At 33.0% G+C, this 16601-nt stretch overlaps 2 protein-coding genes across 2 annotated transcripts; both read right to left on the bottom strand.

Moving 5' to 3' along the window:
* Positions 1-55: 55 nt before the first annotated feature.
* Positions 56-6182, bottom strand: LOC143447268 (uncharacterized). Its single transcript, XM_076947286.1, has 13 exons — positions 5706-6182; positions 5563-5615; positions 5198-5275; positions 4895-5050; positions 4521-4679; positions 4235-4421; positions 3843-3970; positions 3234-3374; positions 2809-3006; positions 2448-2607; positions 1794-2009; positions 1313-1423; positions 56-1078 (listed from the first exon to the last, which is right to left on the bottom strand). The coding sequence occupies exons 1-13, from the start codon at positions 5776-5778 to the stop codon at positions 906-908; spliced, it is 1833 nt and encodes a 610-aa protein (XP_076803401.1). The 5' UTR covers positions 5779-6182; the 3' UTR covers positions 56-905.
* Positions 6183-6711: 529 nt separating this feature from the next.
* On the bottom strand, positions 6712-15965 carry LOC143447094 (uncharacterized). The gene is made up of 19 exons (XM_076947029.1): positions 15213-15965; positions 14547-14729; positions 14208-14305; positions 13993-14070; positions 13647-13799; positions 13242-13400; positions 12985-13171; positions 12438-12512; positions 12211-12290; positions 11774-11923; positions 11255-11413; positions 10996-11182; positions 10641-10792; positions 10393-10530; positions 9602-9799; positions 9120-9279; positions 8721-8942; positions 8398-8508; positions 6712-7480 (listed from the first exon to the last, which is right to left on the bottom strand). The coding sequence occupies exons 2-19, from the start codon at positions 14674-14676 to the stop codon at positions 7308-7310; spliced, it is 2610 nt and encodes an 869-aa protein (XP_076803144.1). The 5' UTR covers positions 14677-14729; positions 15213-15965; the 3' UTR covers positions 6712-7307.
* Positions 15966-16601: the final 636 nt, after the last annotated feature.

Genomic DNA, 16601 nt, shown 5'->3' with positions numbered 1-16601 from the left:
ATCTATTTGGTTAGATAGATTGTAAAGTTGTATAATGGAAATTGTAATGAGTCTTCCTGTAAACAACTATTATACTGTCCTTCATCACGACCCAGAATAACTTGAGAAAAATTTTAGGCGAAAACAGTAAACATTGAAAAGAATCTAGACACTCGCTTGTTTTACACAATCAACAATCGAAAAAGCATTAAGAGTGTTACCGAATAAATGCATCTGAACCATATAAATTCCAGTGAGAGGGTTCGACCAAGTTCCAGATCTCTTCCAATTCTCTTATATCTTCTCCAAAATCTTTTAAAATTACTGTTCATGATATCTAAAACCTTTGTGAGTATTTTAAAGGCATCATGAAAAGTCGTTCTATTCACGTTTATTGAAACAGCACGACACACAACAAATGGTGATGTTGTCCTTGATTTTTAGCATAACTCAGGCAAAATATAAGCTTAGTACTAAAAATAGCGTTAAAATGTATACTACACTTTGCAGTTTTTGCATCAGATCCTACGTCAGTTGGGCTTGTCAATCATTTATAAGACCCGTCATGACAATATTGTTAAAGAATTCAATGTTTTTCATTGACAAATTTATTTATTTTAAGATACAAGAACACATACTTTTGATCAATTTACTCTGAGTTTGTTTTGTTCTATTCAAATATTGCTTTGCCTTAAGTGTCATTGGTAAAGACGAATTGATAAAACAAAAAGTTACTTGGAATAATTGGCAATTGTCGGATAATAATCAGTTAACAATAAGTTTGTAGCTATTGTGTCATCTGCTTTTTGTAACTATTTAACCAATCAAACTACGTAAGTTGGCAGTTATTACAGTCACCTGGTGATATTGATTCACCATAAAACGTATCTGTCGATGTTTCATGATTTGCACAAGTTTGAAAGAACTTATGAATTGTTTAAGTTCTCCAAAGCTTCGGTGACGAGAAAAATTTCCAACCATTCTAGATGATAATCACTTCTAAGAGCGTTGTAATATATCTCCGGGCATCGTTTCAACAATTGCGAGAATTGATACAGTCCCACACCATTGAAACCAGACGAAAATATTTCAAGGTTAACTGAACATCAAAACAAAATTAGTTCTGATCAGATTAAATGAAAACAATAGAGCTTTCGAAAACTTTATTAAAACTTTCAAGGTAATTCCATTAAAATATTTCAAAATTTTGTTTTCATAGTAACCAGCTTCACGTTTGTGTGACATACAGGGAAACCTAACGGAAGTTGTTTCAGAAAACTTAATTTGATTGTACATGATATAATGTCCTAATGAAAAAAATAAAATAACAAACCAATTTCATTCTTCTCTGCCCATTCCTTGACTTCGTGTACGGTCCAGGATTTGAAAGACACAATATTCTGAGGTTTGCCATCATTAGGACAGGTTTGGGGCCCATCAACATCTGAAAAGGTTTACTTGATATAGATTTAAGATTACTTTCATACTTTGTTTAAAAATTATCTGCTACAATTTTAAGCTATAGGCTGCAATTAACTATTAATGAGTATTGCGTTCACAAGTTAGTGTTGTTGTAAAATATGTGAAAAATGGTAATACTCAGCAAAAGCGACCAAATAATTTGTTTGCCACGACAAAGTGACTTGTTTCAAATAACATATAGTGACTATTTGTACACCTATCTTTTGGATATCTATACGCCGTTGCATATGCAGCACCGCAACCGTTTGTACCGTTGTACTGCATGCTGCATAGGTTTCACACAAAAACATTCTGTTTGCATTCAAAAAAATTACACAAGCAAAACAACCAACCTTTTACAGTAATTTCAGACAAACTCCTTTGTTTTAACATTTTTGTCCTGATCATTTTTAACACATCAGGGAATTTTGCTTCGAAACTATGTTTTAAGCTCAAATCCACATATAATTGTGTTCCAACCAATGCACCCAACCACCCATCTGGCTCGTAGCCAGGCTCTAGAAGCAGAGGAATGATCGGCTTCTGAAGTTTGTAAGCATACTCAGCTTCTGTAAAATAAAAGTGAACACTGCAAAAGGAATCGTATATCCATATCGCAATTATCTTATTTCGGTTATCATAAAAAAAAAATATTTTATTCTTGCATGAACACTGAAAGTTTCATTCAAACATAACGTTCTTGTACAAAGTAAACCCTGTTCAAGGCAGGTCCATTATTATTATTATCAGATAACTGTCGAGTGTGAGCACAAGACGCTTTTGACGTTGACTTTGACGCGTTTGACGTTTGACGCGTTGCATACAAAAACGTTCAGCTAGTGCAGATTATTATCATTTAAAAGTATGTTCTGAACACTTTCGAAAAAGTAATGGTTTCTTTAATGTTTATCTGATAAATAATGCCACATTCTAATAGCAACGTGGTCTTACACACATTTCGCCTTGTAAGTGTTAAACCGTTTGTTTCATTAAGCACAAGTTTCTACCAGTTCTGCATGAGTTGCTATTCTTATAATCTTCAGTCATGGCAATCACAATCACACCAGCATCTTCTACTGCGTGTGCCATATCCTCCAGGATAGAGCCTTGCATTTTGTCAACGTCTATCCAAGTCTTAAGCCCATTTTGATTCAAATAATCTCGCAGCTAAAAGTAAGTTTAATTCTTGTTTACTTTAAACCTAAAAAGTATCTAAGTTTTTGATTTTATCGTCTTACATGCTAAAATATTTTTTTTCTTGATAGTTTTTTTCCTGCTTTTTTGCATAAAAGAGTTTTACAAAAATCTTTAAGATAAATAAAAAAACAAAACTCCGTAGAAATATTTAAAGTAATAAATCGTATTTACCTTTAATATTATTGGTTGGTTGTTCCATTGATAACTTATCATGATGTGTTTGTCCTTTCCCGTTTTACTTTGAATTTCTTCTGAAATTGGCTGTGCTCTTTCAATGTTAAAGGTAATTCCTTCACAAAAGCTTCTAGTCTTAAATTTTATTTTTGAATCCGACAAAATACGATGAACAGCTTCGAGAAGGCCTCGTTCCTATAAAATGTCCGAATCACGAGTTTTGATGGATTGTGGATATGATCAATTTATGAAAGGTAATTGTGAGATTTAATTTCTACATTTCGTTATAAAACTTTTAAAGAAGACTTTCTTTAAAAGTAATTCAAAAAGTTATTCACATTGATGAAATCAAGGTTACCTAACAAGAAAACTTAACAACCTTGATATGAAAAATATTATTATTGTAGAAATAGCCTGTTGACCTGAGATATTTTGTTCTTATTGTCTTCAAGAAATGAGAGAGTCCAAATGCAACTTGATGCTGCTTGGACTCTGTCCGATGAAGAGGAGGGATTAAGCATTTTTTTTAACAATGGAAGTACATTTAAGTCAACAATGGATTTCTACAAAGAAAAGAAAAGTAATGATGATAACAGTGGTTTATAGATTAAGCCTTATTTATTCTTACCTTATCGAGCATTATGCTTAACTTTGAAAATCCATTTAGCCTCATATTTAACATTATCTACGCACATTATGGTGCTTAATGTGGCGCTAACGTCCTTCAAATTGATTACTTATCAGTTTATCATTTTATCGTTCAATGAACTCTGTCAATGGCTTAAATGTTAGCTACGTCGACCTTAAAAAGCATGTCTTAGTCAGTTTCTCCAGACGTATATGATTCAAAATATAGAATATGTAAATAAACTGAAACATGCATTGGGTAAATTTGTTGCTGGAATTCCTATTGCTTTCAAACTTTGGAACTTACTGCCAACTAATATGTTGACACAAAAGAAGCAAGAAAATAAAAGTTTTCATCAATTGGTTTCAAATACCGTACGAATGTTATAAACAGTACAACAAACCTTGTTAGATTCGTTGGCAGCCAGTTTGTCTAGACCCGTTACCAACTCGATTGCAGAGTAGCACTGGTACGAAGGAGACTGCAAAGCTCTTCTGAGTTGTTCGGTAATGAATAGGATCACGTCTGATCCTTCATAGAATTGAAATTGTATTAAATGTGTAAAATGATAATTGTCCGATTTATCAACAAACTACAAACAAAAATAACCAGACATAGTGAGCAACTTAATAGGGATGGGCAAAGTTATTGTTCAACTCAATCTGGTTTGTTTTTACCAAAATCCGGTCACATCTCACAAATCTTGCAGATCCCGGATCTTGGGGACTTACTATACCATATCAAGTTCTGGATATAAAAGTTTTTCCAGTAACACGCAGTACAATCATAAATTACCTGCTATTATTTTGTCATTTTCTTTTTCAGTGATACAATGTGCGACCGTGATGATAACCGACGTTTTCAAGCCAATATCATCATGTTTGTAATACTTTAATATCTTCTCCAATCCACCATTGCATCGTATCAGTGAACTTATGGATTGAAAGTGCCTTGTCATATTCATTAATATTGATATTGTTGCCTTTGCAAAAAATATGGAATGAAAAGTGGAAATAAAAAAATAAACTGAAAGTCGCTATGATTAAACTTTTAAAACAGACTTAATAGTTAATGATTGTACCTTGACTGCCATTAAGCTCTTGTAGTCAATGAGATTGTTTACACTAAGCTCAGGTAAGTCCAATTCACTGATGCAACGCACAAGAAAGCTTTTATTTTGATAAGCTGCTTCGGCTAAGCTGGGACATTCATTAGAATAGTTCCAAAGTACTAGTTTAACCTAAAATGAAACAAAACAACTCTACTAGTCAACAAAATACTATTTTTATGAAAATAATATTTGCTCAATACTGAATAACTATATTGAATAAGGCAAATGAGACATAAACATCGATGAAAAAAATTGGTTTTTGATCAAAACGCAGTAAAAGTGTTGTTAATATTTTACAATAACTTTATATTTTTGAACATGTAGTACAGAAGTTTAGCGCTTACCGAACTGTATGCTCTGCATGTGAGAAACATAAACTGTTTATCTTTTGTGGTATGACAAAAATCCCAGACACGATCGCAAACTTCCAAAAATTTATATTCCACCATTAGCTCCCCAATGAGATTAATTATATTTTTCTTTGCCAACTTTCTGAGAATCTGTTAAACATAACACTGATTGTTTAATATAATCTATGGGTGTATATCATAAGTTCACCATAATTAACATTACTAGTTATTTGTCTTTAAATGCACTATCGGTATAAAATGTACAAAGAAAAACAAGAATAAATTAAAAGGTTTTACGAGTTTAAAAATATTCAAAATGGTTTTTCCAGTATCATTCCAAGGTGATTCCAATTCATAAAATTCTTGTAATTCGGTCTGCAATAAAAAATGTAGATCGAGAGAATGTTTACTACAAATTATAACATTTTCTTTGCAAGATAGTTTTTATCGACAAATGGTTAGAAGTTTTAAATTTAATAAAGACAAAAAAATAATAATAAAAAATTAAAAATAAACAAAATGGGCCCATCTCAACACGACTTTCTGTACAAATTGTCGGTAAGCAGGCAGAAACCTTTGTCGTTGATTAAATCGCTAAGAGACTCTTTACTCCGAGGATAAGATTAATCTACAGTATAGTTCACAACATAGCGATAATTCACCTTCACCATGTTCAAAATCTGTTTTTCATTTTCACTTCCAACTTCGTCGTCATCTGCAAGACAATTCATTACTTGATCAATATAACTGATGAACTGAGCGGATAAAAAGATTTCTGAGGCTTCCATAGTAAAGCAATTCTTACTTCTAAATTGCCGCAGTGCAGCCATCCAAACTTTATTTCTTTCACTTGCGGTTTTATGGCCTGTTTTTAGCATTTTCAATTATTCCAGTGACTTTGAGCTGACCTAAAAGTTTCTTGTTATTTTTAGTATTTTCAGTAACCGTTGGCGCTCATCTGAATCTTTTGAGTGTTATTAGCTACTGGGAGTTGGATAAAAAAAGTATTTTATCACATTCGTTAACGTTTCACTGCGTTACTCGATCAAAACTTCTGCATTTTGATTTGGACGGAAACTACATTGGAACAATGGATCTAACTGTCACCACGCAGCAATCCGTTTAATCTTTCCGCTAACGTTTTTGCTGAGATTCTGATGCAGCAAATATTCACCAAGCACACCCTAAGCTTTTTCCACACCGAAATAAAATATCTTTTTTTCTGATATTACAAAAATTAAGCTAAATTACCGTTACTTTAGGAGTGCACGCTTACTGTACTGTACATTCTGCTTCAAATTCACTTAACCCTGTTTCCGATTTGCAAAGCACGTCGAGCCTGTTACGTATAACAACACACACAACTGAATCACCTGCAGATACGTCTTACAGCATGTGATTTGTTTACAAGTTATTTCCTAATGTTCGTTGTACCACTGCTTTGGACATGTCTTAATGAATATCATTTTTAAGATAAATGATTCGTCTTACAAATGTTTCAACACCGCTTCTAATTTATTTCGATAATCAAAAATATGTTCAATTGTACGGTTGAGTAAAACCAGCAATAACTACAGAGTTGAAACTGTAGTGGCAAGTTGATGTATTAATGAACGTTTTGTGACTGGCATAGTTTACTGCTTTAATCATATGAAAACGGTTTTTGAAACTTGTAAGCGTACTCAACTTCGGTAATACTAAAGATAAATACTTCAAAATACCAAGATTAGTTATATTATCTTAAAACCTGTTGTTTGTATCATTTGCAGGAACAGTTATGCAAAAATGGTATTGACAACTCAAGCCAAGTATAACTCTTCATCAGTAAGCATTCTTGTTCAAGTTAATTCAAACATTTCAACCCACAAATGTGTCTATCAGACAAAAACAGATGTACTAGTCCTATATGAGTAGATATCATTTTGACATCGCAATTACAATTACACAAGCAACTCCAATTCCCTGTGCCATATCTCCCAGCATAGAACTTTCAATCTAGCATAACTTCAGACATCACATTAATTTTTGTTCGAATAATCTTGCAACTACAAACCATTTTTTAACTATAACCAAGAAACTATCAAAAAACATGGTATCAAATATATTGTCAAGCCAGTTGTGAAAGTTATCATGACATGAGCCTATGATGTTTCATGCAATTAATGTAGAATAACACAACGCATAAATTCCGCAACTTATGCAATCAAACGAAAACAGAACACAAATTGCTTGTGGATGAAAGCTAAAAATAGCTGAACACGAATTTTCAAATTTATCGCCGAAGTCCAAGACAACACAATCACGAGTGACGTAAATACATCGACTGCATCTCGTAAATTTCATCAAGTCTAAGGTTGAAATGCATTTGCCAAAACATCACGTAAAAAGAGTGGCAAGAGCATCAAAATTATGACCTGTTTAAAGTCTCCAGTGCTTCGGTTAGATGAAATACTTGCAACCATTCCAGACGGTAATCGTTTCTAAGAGCGGTGTAATAAATCTCAGGGCATCTCTTCAGTAGCTGATAAAGTTGCAAAAGTCCAACTCCGTCGAAGCCAGAAACGAGAATTTCAATGTCGGCTGAATATCAAAGCAAAATGAAAGTTTTTGAAGACTTGAAATATTAACTAAAAATAGTTAATATTTGAGCTCACAGGTAATTAATTGATTGAAAATGTTTTGCAAGCAGTAAAATTCTATCATCGCTGGAATAAGAAGGCAAAATAGTTTTACTTCGGTAGTTTAAAAATGCTAAGTCTTGCTAATTGCTACCAGAATGGACAATTTAGACTAACGCAAATACTACCACAAGCGATACTGAACACACGTTACCTAAGTTATGTATTAATCAACCACGCTAAGAAATAGTGATGTTTATGATGAATTTCGACTTCTCATAAACCCGAATAACTTTCCTTGCCTTGTACCCTAACAGTGTAATCGAACGTTCCTTGCCGCCAATACTGCCAGCTTTTTTTTTTCAATATAATGACCGCTTGACCGATGCTGCTTCCTTTTATACCTCACACTCGACCGTTAAAAAAATTAGGATCAATATTAAAAGCCGCAACAAAATATTACTACTCAGCATTAAAAAAAGAACTTGAACCACGGGCAGATCGATAAAGCATAGAGGACGTCTTCTACACACAAAAGTCGAACTAACTTTACCCATATTTCCTAGCTTGACAAAACTACATCATCAGCGCGTAGTTAAAACAAATGCTCACAAAGAAGCTATAGCCCGAGGAAGGGGGTAGCGAGATTGCTAAAAATGTGATGATAACACGCAACAAACAACAAGCAATCATAAACCTAGTGCGTGGATGGCACTACTGCATAACAACCGCAAAACTAAGCAGAAAAAAAGTTATTGCGATAGCGACAAATATCTTGTCACGACGGTATCGGGCTACACATTGAGATGATGTTTCTTGTGCGTTTGAACTTTTTGCGGCTTAACATCTTTCTGGCTAACAATAAACAAAATTACGAACCCATTTTGTTTTTCTCCGCCCAAATTTTGACGTCATATGACTTCCACGACTTGAGGGGTTTAGCGTTCTGTGATTGGTCGTCGGACGTTTTGGTTTTGGGCGCATTTATCACTAAAAATGTGACATAGAAGTCAAAATTAAAATTTATTTTAGAGAAAGTTATGCTAAACAACGTTTGGAAAAGTGATAATAACTACACTTAAAACACCAAATTCTACCCAGGAAGAAATTGTTGGTGTATAACTGTATACTAACTAACGTGCATTTTTCACAAGTTTTCGCACGTTACTTCCATAATTAATTCATGTCATAATACAACTTACCAGTTAAAGAAACTGGAATTTTGTACAAGCTTTGCTCTTTGCTTATTTGTGTCTGTATCATCTTTATCACATCAGGGAATTTCCCTAGGCAATCATATTCATTGCTTAAATCAACATACAGCTTTGTACCAAGCAATGCACCCAACCATCCATCCGGATTATAACCTGACTCTAGAAGCAGAGGAATGATCGGCTTTTTCAGTTTGTACGCGTACTCAGCTTCTGCAAAAGCAAAAATAAATCTGTAAATTTGAAATCTAAATGCTAATTAGAGACTGACAAGACTAATAACAACAAAACGGTAAAAGCGGACTAAAAATGACAAAAATTATTTTCATCTATTTGTCGTTAATTTAACTTTGATCCACAAACACGAAAAAAGCACAATAAGCAACCTACCAGTTCTGCATGCGTTGCTCTTCTTATAATCTTCAGTCATGGCAATCACAATCACACCAGCATCTTCTACTGCGTGTGCCATCTCTTCCAGGATAGAGCCTTGCATTTTATCAACGTCAACCCAGGTTTTAAATCCATTGATATTTAAGCAATCCCGCAACTATAAAAAAATGAAAATGATTTACATTCCAATTCCTCTTAATAACTTGAAAGTTTGTTAGCTTTCTACATTTTATAAAACAAAGCTTCGCTTTCGAGATACCTTGATGTTTTTTTCGTTACGTAAATCATATGTAATCAGACTGGTATAATTTATTGATATTGTTCACGAATACGTGGACTTAGCACCGTAACACTATATCATAAAAGATTCCATCAAAATCATATTGAGATGTTATAGTCTAACTTTAAGTATTAAGGAGGTGTAAGTTATAACTTAGACAAATTGATGTTATCAAACATACCCAATAGATCAAACCTACCTTGAGCATTGTTGGTTGTTTATTCCACTGATAACTTATCATGATGTGGTTGTCTTTCCCGGTTGTTCTTTCTATTTCTTCTAAAACCTGTGGGGCTTTTTCAATGTTGAAGATAATTCCATCACAAGAACGCTTTGTGTCAGAATCTACTTCTGAATTCGATAAAATATGATGCACAACTTCAAGAAGGTTTGGTTCCTACGAGACAAGCAGGTGAAAAATAGTAATTCGGTTTTAGAATGACTCCGGTACAAAGTAAAATATTTTTGAAAGACAAACTTATTCATGAAAATAGCAATAAATTCTAATCTATGGGTTTTATATTTTTGCGTTTTGCATCTTACGTGTTAGCAAGAAGGTTAAGACTTCAAAAGCAATAGCCTAGAAATCACTAAAACGCTAAAATACTTATTTAAACTAAAACCATTAAAAACTTATTCCTATCAAACTTATGAAACTATAAAAACATAACTAATAAAACTTGTTTACTACTTATAGACATTTGCGAAATTTTCAATTGTACCATCAGCCTAATAAGAAATTGGTCTTGCCTTATTTGTAATGAAGTACCTTTACCATAGCAAGTTACAAAGCAATTTGTTGAAGTGTAAAAAAACAAAAAAATATGAAGCAAAATGAAGATGGATAAAACAATACAACTCGACATTGTAAATACCAATCCACATAGATCAATGAAATTAAACAGTAAAACTCAAAAACGAAAAGTTTAGTTTTATCACAACCCACGAAAACCATTGGTAATTGTAGGTCTATTTGAAACTAAACCTGACCTCTCGTATGTTGTCTTTGTTAGCTGGAAGAAAGGAGAGGGTCCAGATACAATGAGAAGCTGCCCGCATTTGGTCAGATTTTAACGTTGCAAGCATCCTTTTCAGCAACGGAAGAACATTCAAGTCAACAATTGTTTTCTAAGAATACGAAAATAGTGTGTACAATGTCAGAGTCTTATTATTACTGGTTATAAAATCACAATACTTCCTCATATAAACACACATGCAATCTATGATGCATAACTCACTTTGTTATTTTCATTAGCGGCCAGTTTGTCTAAACCTATGACCAACTCTATCGCAGAAGTATAAAACTTTGTATCCAGGTTAGAATATTGATGCAAGGGATGATCCAAGATAGACTTAAATTGCTCAGCAATAAAAGCAATCACATCAGTTCCTTATTAAGCATTGTGATTACGTTTAATGTTCAAACGCACACGTTTAAATTTGTTTTTTAACAAACGTGCCAATACCTTAATACTTTTACATTCTCCAGTAACAAACGTAAAAGTAATAAGTAAAAATATAATAATAATAATAACTAAAGCCAAAAATCACTTTTATAGTATCAGATTTGTCACAAGTAGTCTGATCGTGTACCTGCCAAAATTTTATCACTTTCTTCGTCATTAATGCAATGTGCTACAGTGATGATGACAGAAGTTTTCAGCAGCAGGTTGTCATGTTCATAATACTTAAGAAACTTCGCCAATCCTCCATTGCACCGTATTAGGTAACTTACAGCATGCAAATGTCTCAGCATATTGAGCAGAATGGACAGGGTTACCTTGTAGAAAATATTAATGCATTTAAACTAAATTACAAAGTTTTAAAAATAACAATGTTTTGCTGATTTTACATGAAGTGCTTCAATGTGCTTGTTATTTGTTAACTGGTTGACTGACAGCTTTGATGAGTCAAATTCACTCATGCAGCGCTCAATGAAGATTTTGTTCTCATATGCTGCTTTGGCTAAATTGGGACATTTATCAGAAAATACCAATAAAACCGATTTCATCTGAAACAAAATAAATCTAAATTTATCCAATGTTTAAGAAAGATTCCAATACAAAAAAATTAAATAAATGTATCAAATTAACATCGTTGGAGCAATCATCAAAAAAGCGATACATCAAAGAGCAAAACAGACCAGCATAATAAAATGAACCCTGTTTTGAAGGACAAGTTAAATGAATAAACAGTTATGACTTGCGCCGGGTAACAAATATACCACAAATTAAACAGATATTGCTTAAATACAGAAAAGAAATAATGCTTTGCTTAGATTTACTGCGTTTTTAGTTTCACATATAAAACTGTAATTACAAAATTAAATTAAACTAAAAATAAAACTAAAACGTTATAAGCCATATGTTACATATCTGTATGCTTCGCAAGAGAGAAACATAAATTCTTTGTTCTTTGTGTTGTGACAGAAATCCCAGATACGAACACAGACATCGATAAATTTATGCTCCACCATCAACTCACCAATAGAAATAATTACGGGTAATTTATTTCCTTTCAACTGGTAATACATCAATATACAGTATGTATAAAATCGGTAAATAAAATAAAGGTATGGACATTAAAGGTTCAATCTCATAACAACGATAATTTTGTACAAGCACTTTATAGATTTACAATTAAGAGATTCAGGTTTTTCGAAACATAAATTCTTATTAGATACTTGGGGAAAGGCTAAGTCATGAAATTAACCAAAATTCTAACATTTTAATACTAAGTTACAGTTAACAAGAAATAATAAACAATAAACATTACAGAATTAAGCGAAGTTTGATAAATTCACTTTACCTGGAACAGAACATACAAACTATTTTCCCCAGTACTACCCCAAGGTTCGGAAAGAGCGTTCAGATTTTGTAGTAAATCCTGTTATTAAATACAAAATTGGCAAGTAATAATTAAATATAGTTTATGCTGTGTGTTTGAACAGCTTTGGTGTTATATCAAAAGTCACAAAGTCATAAGACATGATTATTTAAAAATATTGTGATCAAACTGCAAATAAATAGATTCCTTGATTTTCTTTATCAACTTTGCATCTTCGCTTCCATATTCACTTTTAGTTTCATCATCACCAGAATGACTCCCACCTGTTAATATTACATCAGTTTGTGTGTCTAAAACGCTGGACCTGTCCAATTTCTAATTAATGTTTTAATCCTGTTTTAATGCAAGCCCTTGCTATGCACCAAATGTAACGTTTTTCTATACCACTGTTTTTTAATGTGTAAAATACAAAAAGGAACCGACGTGTTTTGATTATTTCCATTATTAATATAATAAATTGGATAAGATTGCCATTTATAGATTTTGGCGAGCTTTTATAAGTCTTATGCACTTAGTTCAAAGTGCCATCACTGCATAACATTCTGGATGGATCAATGTTCAAGACGTACTGATATAGCGAGCGGTGTGCTTGAAACAATTATAGGATAAAATAAAAAATCACTTAAGGCGAATTTACGTATAAGATTTAGAGCAGTAGCTTGATAATATTTAGTTAACTACAAATTGTTAACATTAAACAAGCAATTATTTTTCGCATAACCTTTAGTCGCACACCTGCCAATCTCATTTCCTTTTCCTCTTCAGCAATACGGAGATCAATAGCAATGATCCCATCAATAATCGATTCTAAATCTTCATGTTGATAATAGTTAAGAATCTTATTCAATCCTCCATCGCGTCGTATTAGAGAAATGATAAGGTGAAAGTTTCTTGCCATGTTCAGCAATACACACATGGTGCACTTAGGAAAAATATTAACCCTTAAAACATTTTAATAACTTAAACGGGCTACTACACCATGCTTCTAGTACCTCCACTGCTTCAATGTGGTTGTCATCTGTTAAATTATCAACACTGAGCTCTGGTAAGTCAAATTCACTCATGAAGCGTTCAATCAAAGTTTTGTTCTGGTAAGCTGCTTTCGCCAAGCTGGGATACTTATCTGAAAAGCTGAATAGAACTGATTTCATCTGAAACAAAATAAGTCTAAACTTTATTAATTGTTGCAAAAGAGCACAAAAATGTAATTACATCTAACTCAAAATTGTTGGTCAAGGGTTGTATATTTACACACAAGTCCAAGAGAATTAAGATCATTTATTTATTTTGCAAAGTAGGTTAAACAAAAATCACAAAGTAAATCATGGATGAATCTGTAAATAAAATGTATAACCTATATATAAGATAATTAACCAAGTAATTTTCACTGCACCTACCAGTTGGTATGCTTTACATGTCAAAAAGTTAAATTCTTTATCCTTTGTGCTGTGACAGAAGTCCCAGATACGATTGCAAACTTCAATAAATTTACATTCCACTATGGTCTCCCCAATGAACATAATTTCCTGGTCAGTATACTTTAAATCGACCTATTTCATGAACATGCGTTATTTGAGTTACAGTATATGGGGTGATTCAGACAAACTATTTACGATGATGCTATTTGAAAACATGTTAAAAGCACACAAAACCTCTTTAAGCTACAATTAACTTGATGTAAGGATGCAAGACAAGCCTAAGGTGCGCATACAAATAAAATTAAATCCGCTATAATAATTTTACTTCGTATAAGAGATTAAGAATCCTTTGTCCTTCGTTTTCCCAAGGTCTTGGAAGCTCGTACAAGTCTTCAAGCTTACTCTATAAAGCACAAGAGAGTGTTCACATTTTTATTTACATTTGCGAGCAGGGCAAAAATGATTTCGATTTCCTCTTACGTACTGTATATAATGTACATGTATAGCGTATGATGGTTGTGCACATGCTAATCCACTAACCTTTAAAACCAACAATAAATCTTTTTCCTCATCATCTTTATTTACGTCTACTTGTTTTGGTGAATGCTCGACAATAAAGTTGGGAAAAATATTTTCATCTGTTTAAAAAAATTATAACTATTAATTATACAAATTATATAAGTTTCTATGTTATGCCACTTCAGGCTACGATATGAAAAGGATCATTTTGTTGTGAAAAGTTTTCTTAAAGTAATATTATGTTTAAAAAATGTTATCTTTGAAAAAATTTCTGTAAACCTATATTGTGCTTACTTATAAATTATAACATAAAAAACTTTAAATTTATTTTAATTTGTATTTTGTATTCTAAATATTTACAGTGGACTGCAGTGCTTTTGCCATCAGAGGCGTCTGGATCAAGATCAGTTGGAACGGATGTTGACGTTTCTTGACGAGGTAGAAACACGAATTCAAAAGTTTGACGAGATTTTGCTTCTTTTGAAGCCATTATAATTTTTGCAGGAATTGCAAGTTCGTATTCATGTCATAAAACTGAATCATCTGTACATTAAAAAATTCCCAATAAAGCATCGTTTTACTTTCACTTCTACGTTCTCAATTTTCTTATAGTTAACTCTGAATTTAACCTAATCGGAATTCTTAACAATACACCGAGTCGACCAACTAATTCACAATAAGTCAAGTAGAATAAATTTTTTCAATAAGCACCACTTTACATGGAGAGAATAATGATGCAAAGCTTTCAACATTCTTTTTTACTCTTGTGTTTAATTCTTGTTCATTAGAAACGAAATAAATATTCTTTGTCGTCATTTGCAATTTTGATTACTTTTATGCACTTCAGTTGTTCAGCTTCTTGCAAACAATCATAAAAATCTAACTTTTACTGATTCAAAAATTTACTATGCTCAATACTCGGTTGATAAATGTAATCACTTACTTTCCTCTGACTATGCAGTGCCTAGTCGTCCATACTTAACAACTTACCCATGATTACAACTAGATTAAAAGCATAGCACTTACCATTGGCCATAACTCGGTCTTTGGCAACTACGTATGAACGGTCAGCCAAAATGACATCAACTTCCGCAAACTCACGCTGAAAATCATGCTGTGATGTCTAACGTTTTGATTTAGTATATTTGAAATCACTGCTGTTTCTACGGAAATACTGTACGTGATTTTAGTAAAACACTGTAATTACGTGATCCCAATAGCGATAGAAAAGTTGTTGCATAGTAATTGAAGGTTTGAATTGTGTATTTATTCTATAATTTTGTAAAGGATAACTTCAATACACATTTATTTTAAATGCTACAACGTTTTTGAAAGTTATCTTCCAACGTGATTTGCATATACGCCGTTTCGCTTAACCTTCGTATCAATTTGTTTATAATAAGATAACAACATGATGCATGACGCAGTAGTGAGTTGTCCAAGGATCGTGTTAGCGGGTCTCACACTAAAGCATGACGTCAAAAATGCACACAAAAGCTATAGCACGTGTTTTCGCGATCCTGTTGTTCATACGAAATGCGGAATACGCATTTAATACAAGCGTTGTTAGGCAACATGCCTTATAAATGCTGTCAACTTGAAATCGTACACTCACGCATTGGCTAAAAAAGTCTTTGATAGATCCCAGTTTTAACACAATTGGTGGCAGTTGTTATAACTGCTGTTCTTTTCCTCTATGTCCTTTTCCTTGATTGAAAGTTGTTTTAACTACGTCTAATCCAGGCAACGTCTACACTCTAAACACATTATCACCTGGAATTACTAAAAGAAGATCTGTGTTGAATAATCAGAAATATCGCAGCAAACTCAATCTGTATTATGCTTATGCCATGCGCTAGCTATAGTGCGCGCGCACACGCAAACAATAGCTGGAAGACAATGCCTCTCAGTTGCGTCACTTAACACCCTTTGGACATAGAAATTGTATTTTCACAATGTATGAAATGCACGAAAACATACCCAACAAACAGAAACTATAAACTTATCAGTTATCACTATAAATCACTAGCATTATGTGCGCAGCAATCCTTACGTCTGACAATTTCCACTAATTTGGTCATGTTATTTTGAATGGAAGGTTTTCATATTTGATGGAATATTTCATATTTGAATGGAAGCTCTTACGTCGTTGGCCATTTCGTTGCTTACTTTTTATTTTGATTTTCTTTCCGTCCGTTTCGGATCGATTCTTGCCAAGACAAACCTTTTTACATATTTGCAGGGAGCAGTGTCGAGGTTCTTTGACAGCGGCCGAATGAACTTTCATCTTGTAAACTTGTAAAGTGAATCCAGTCAATTATATTAACTGGTAATAACTCAATAGTCATCATCACTATAGTTCATGCAATGTTATATGCAAATAACCTACTCAAACGGAACGCATAAAGGTCAATT

The sequence above is a fragment of the Clavelina lepadiformis genome, chromosome 2, assembly GCF_947623445.1.
Source record: "Clavelina lepadiformis chromosome 2, kaClaLepa1.1, whole genome shotgun sequence".
NCBI classification, from domain to species: domain Eukaryota; kingdom Metazoa; phylum Chordata; class Ascidiacea; order Aplousobranchia; family Clavelinidae; genus Clavelina; species Clavelina lepadiformis.
The sequence above is the reverse complement of the archived record's forward strand: the minus strand, read 5'-3'. Positions and strand labels throughout refer to the sequence as shown.

Coding starts and splice junctions, on each gene's coding strand:
- LOC143447268 (XM_076947286.1), bottom strand. CDS start 5,778: ATGCTAAAAACAGGCCATAAAACCGCAAGTGAAAGAAATAAAGTTTGG. Junction 2,010..2,447: donor TAGCAACTCATGCAGAACTG/GTAGAAACTTGT, acceptor TTTATTTTACAG/AAGCTGAGTATGCTTACAAA. Junction 1,424..1,793: donor GTCTGAAATTACTGTAAAAG/GTTGGTTGTTTT, acceptor AAACCTTTTCAG/ATGTTGATGGGCCCCAAACC.
- LOC143447094 (XM_076947029.1), bottom strand. CDS start 14,676: ATGGCTTCAAAAGAAGCAAAATCTCGTCAAACTTTTGAATTCGTGTTT. Junction 14,071..14,207: donor ATTTATTGTTGGTTTTAAAG/GTTAGTGGATTA, acceptor TGTGCTTTATAG/AGTAAGCTTGAAGACTTGTA. Junction 12,291..12,437: donor AAAGTTGATAAAGAAAATCA/AGGAATCTATTT, acceptor GTATTTAATAAC/AGGATTTACTACAAAATCTG.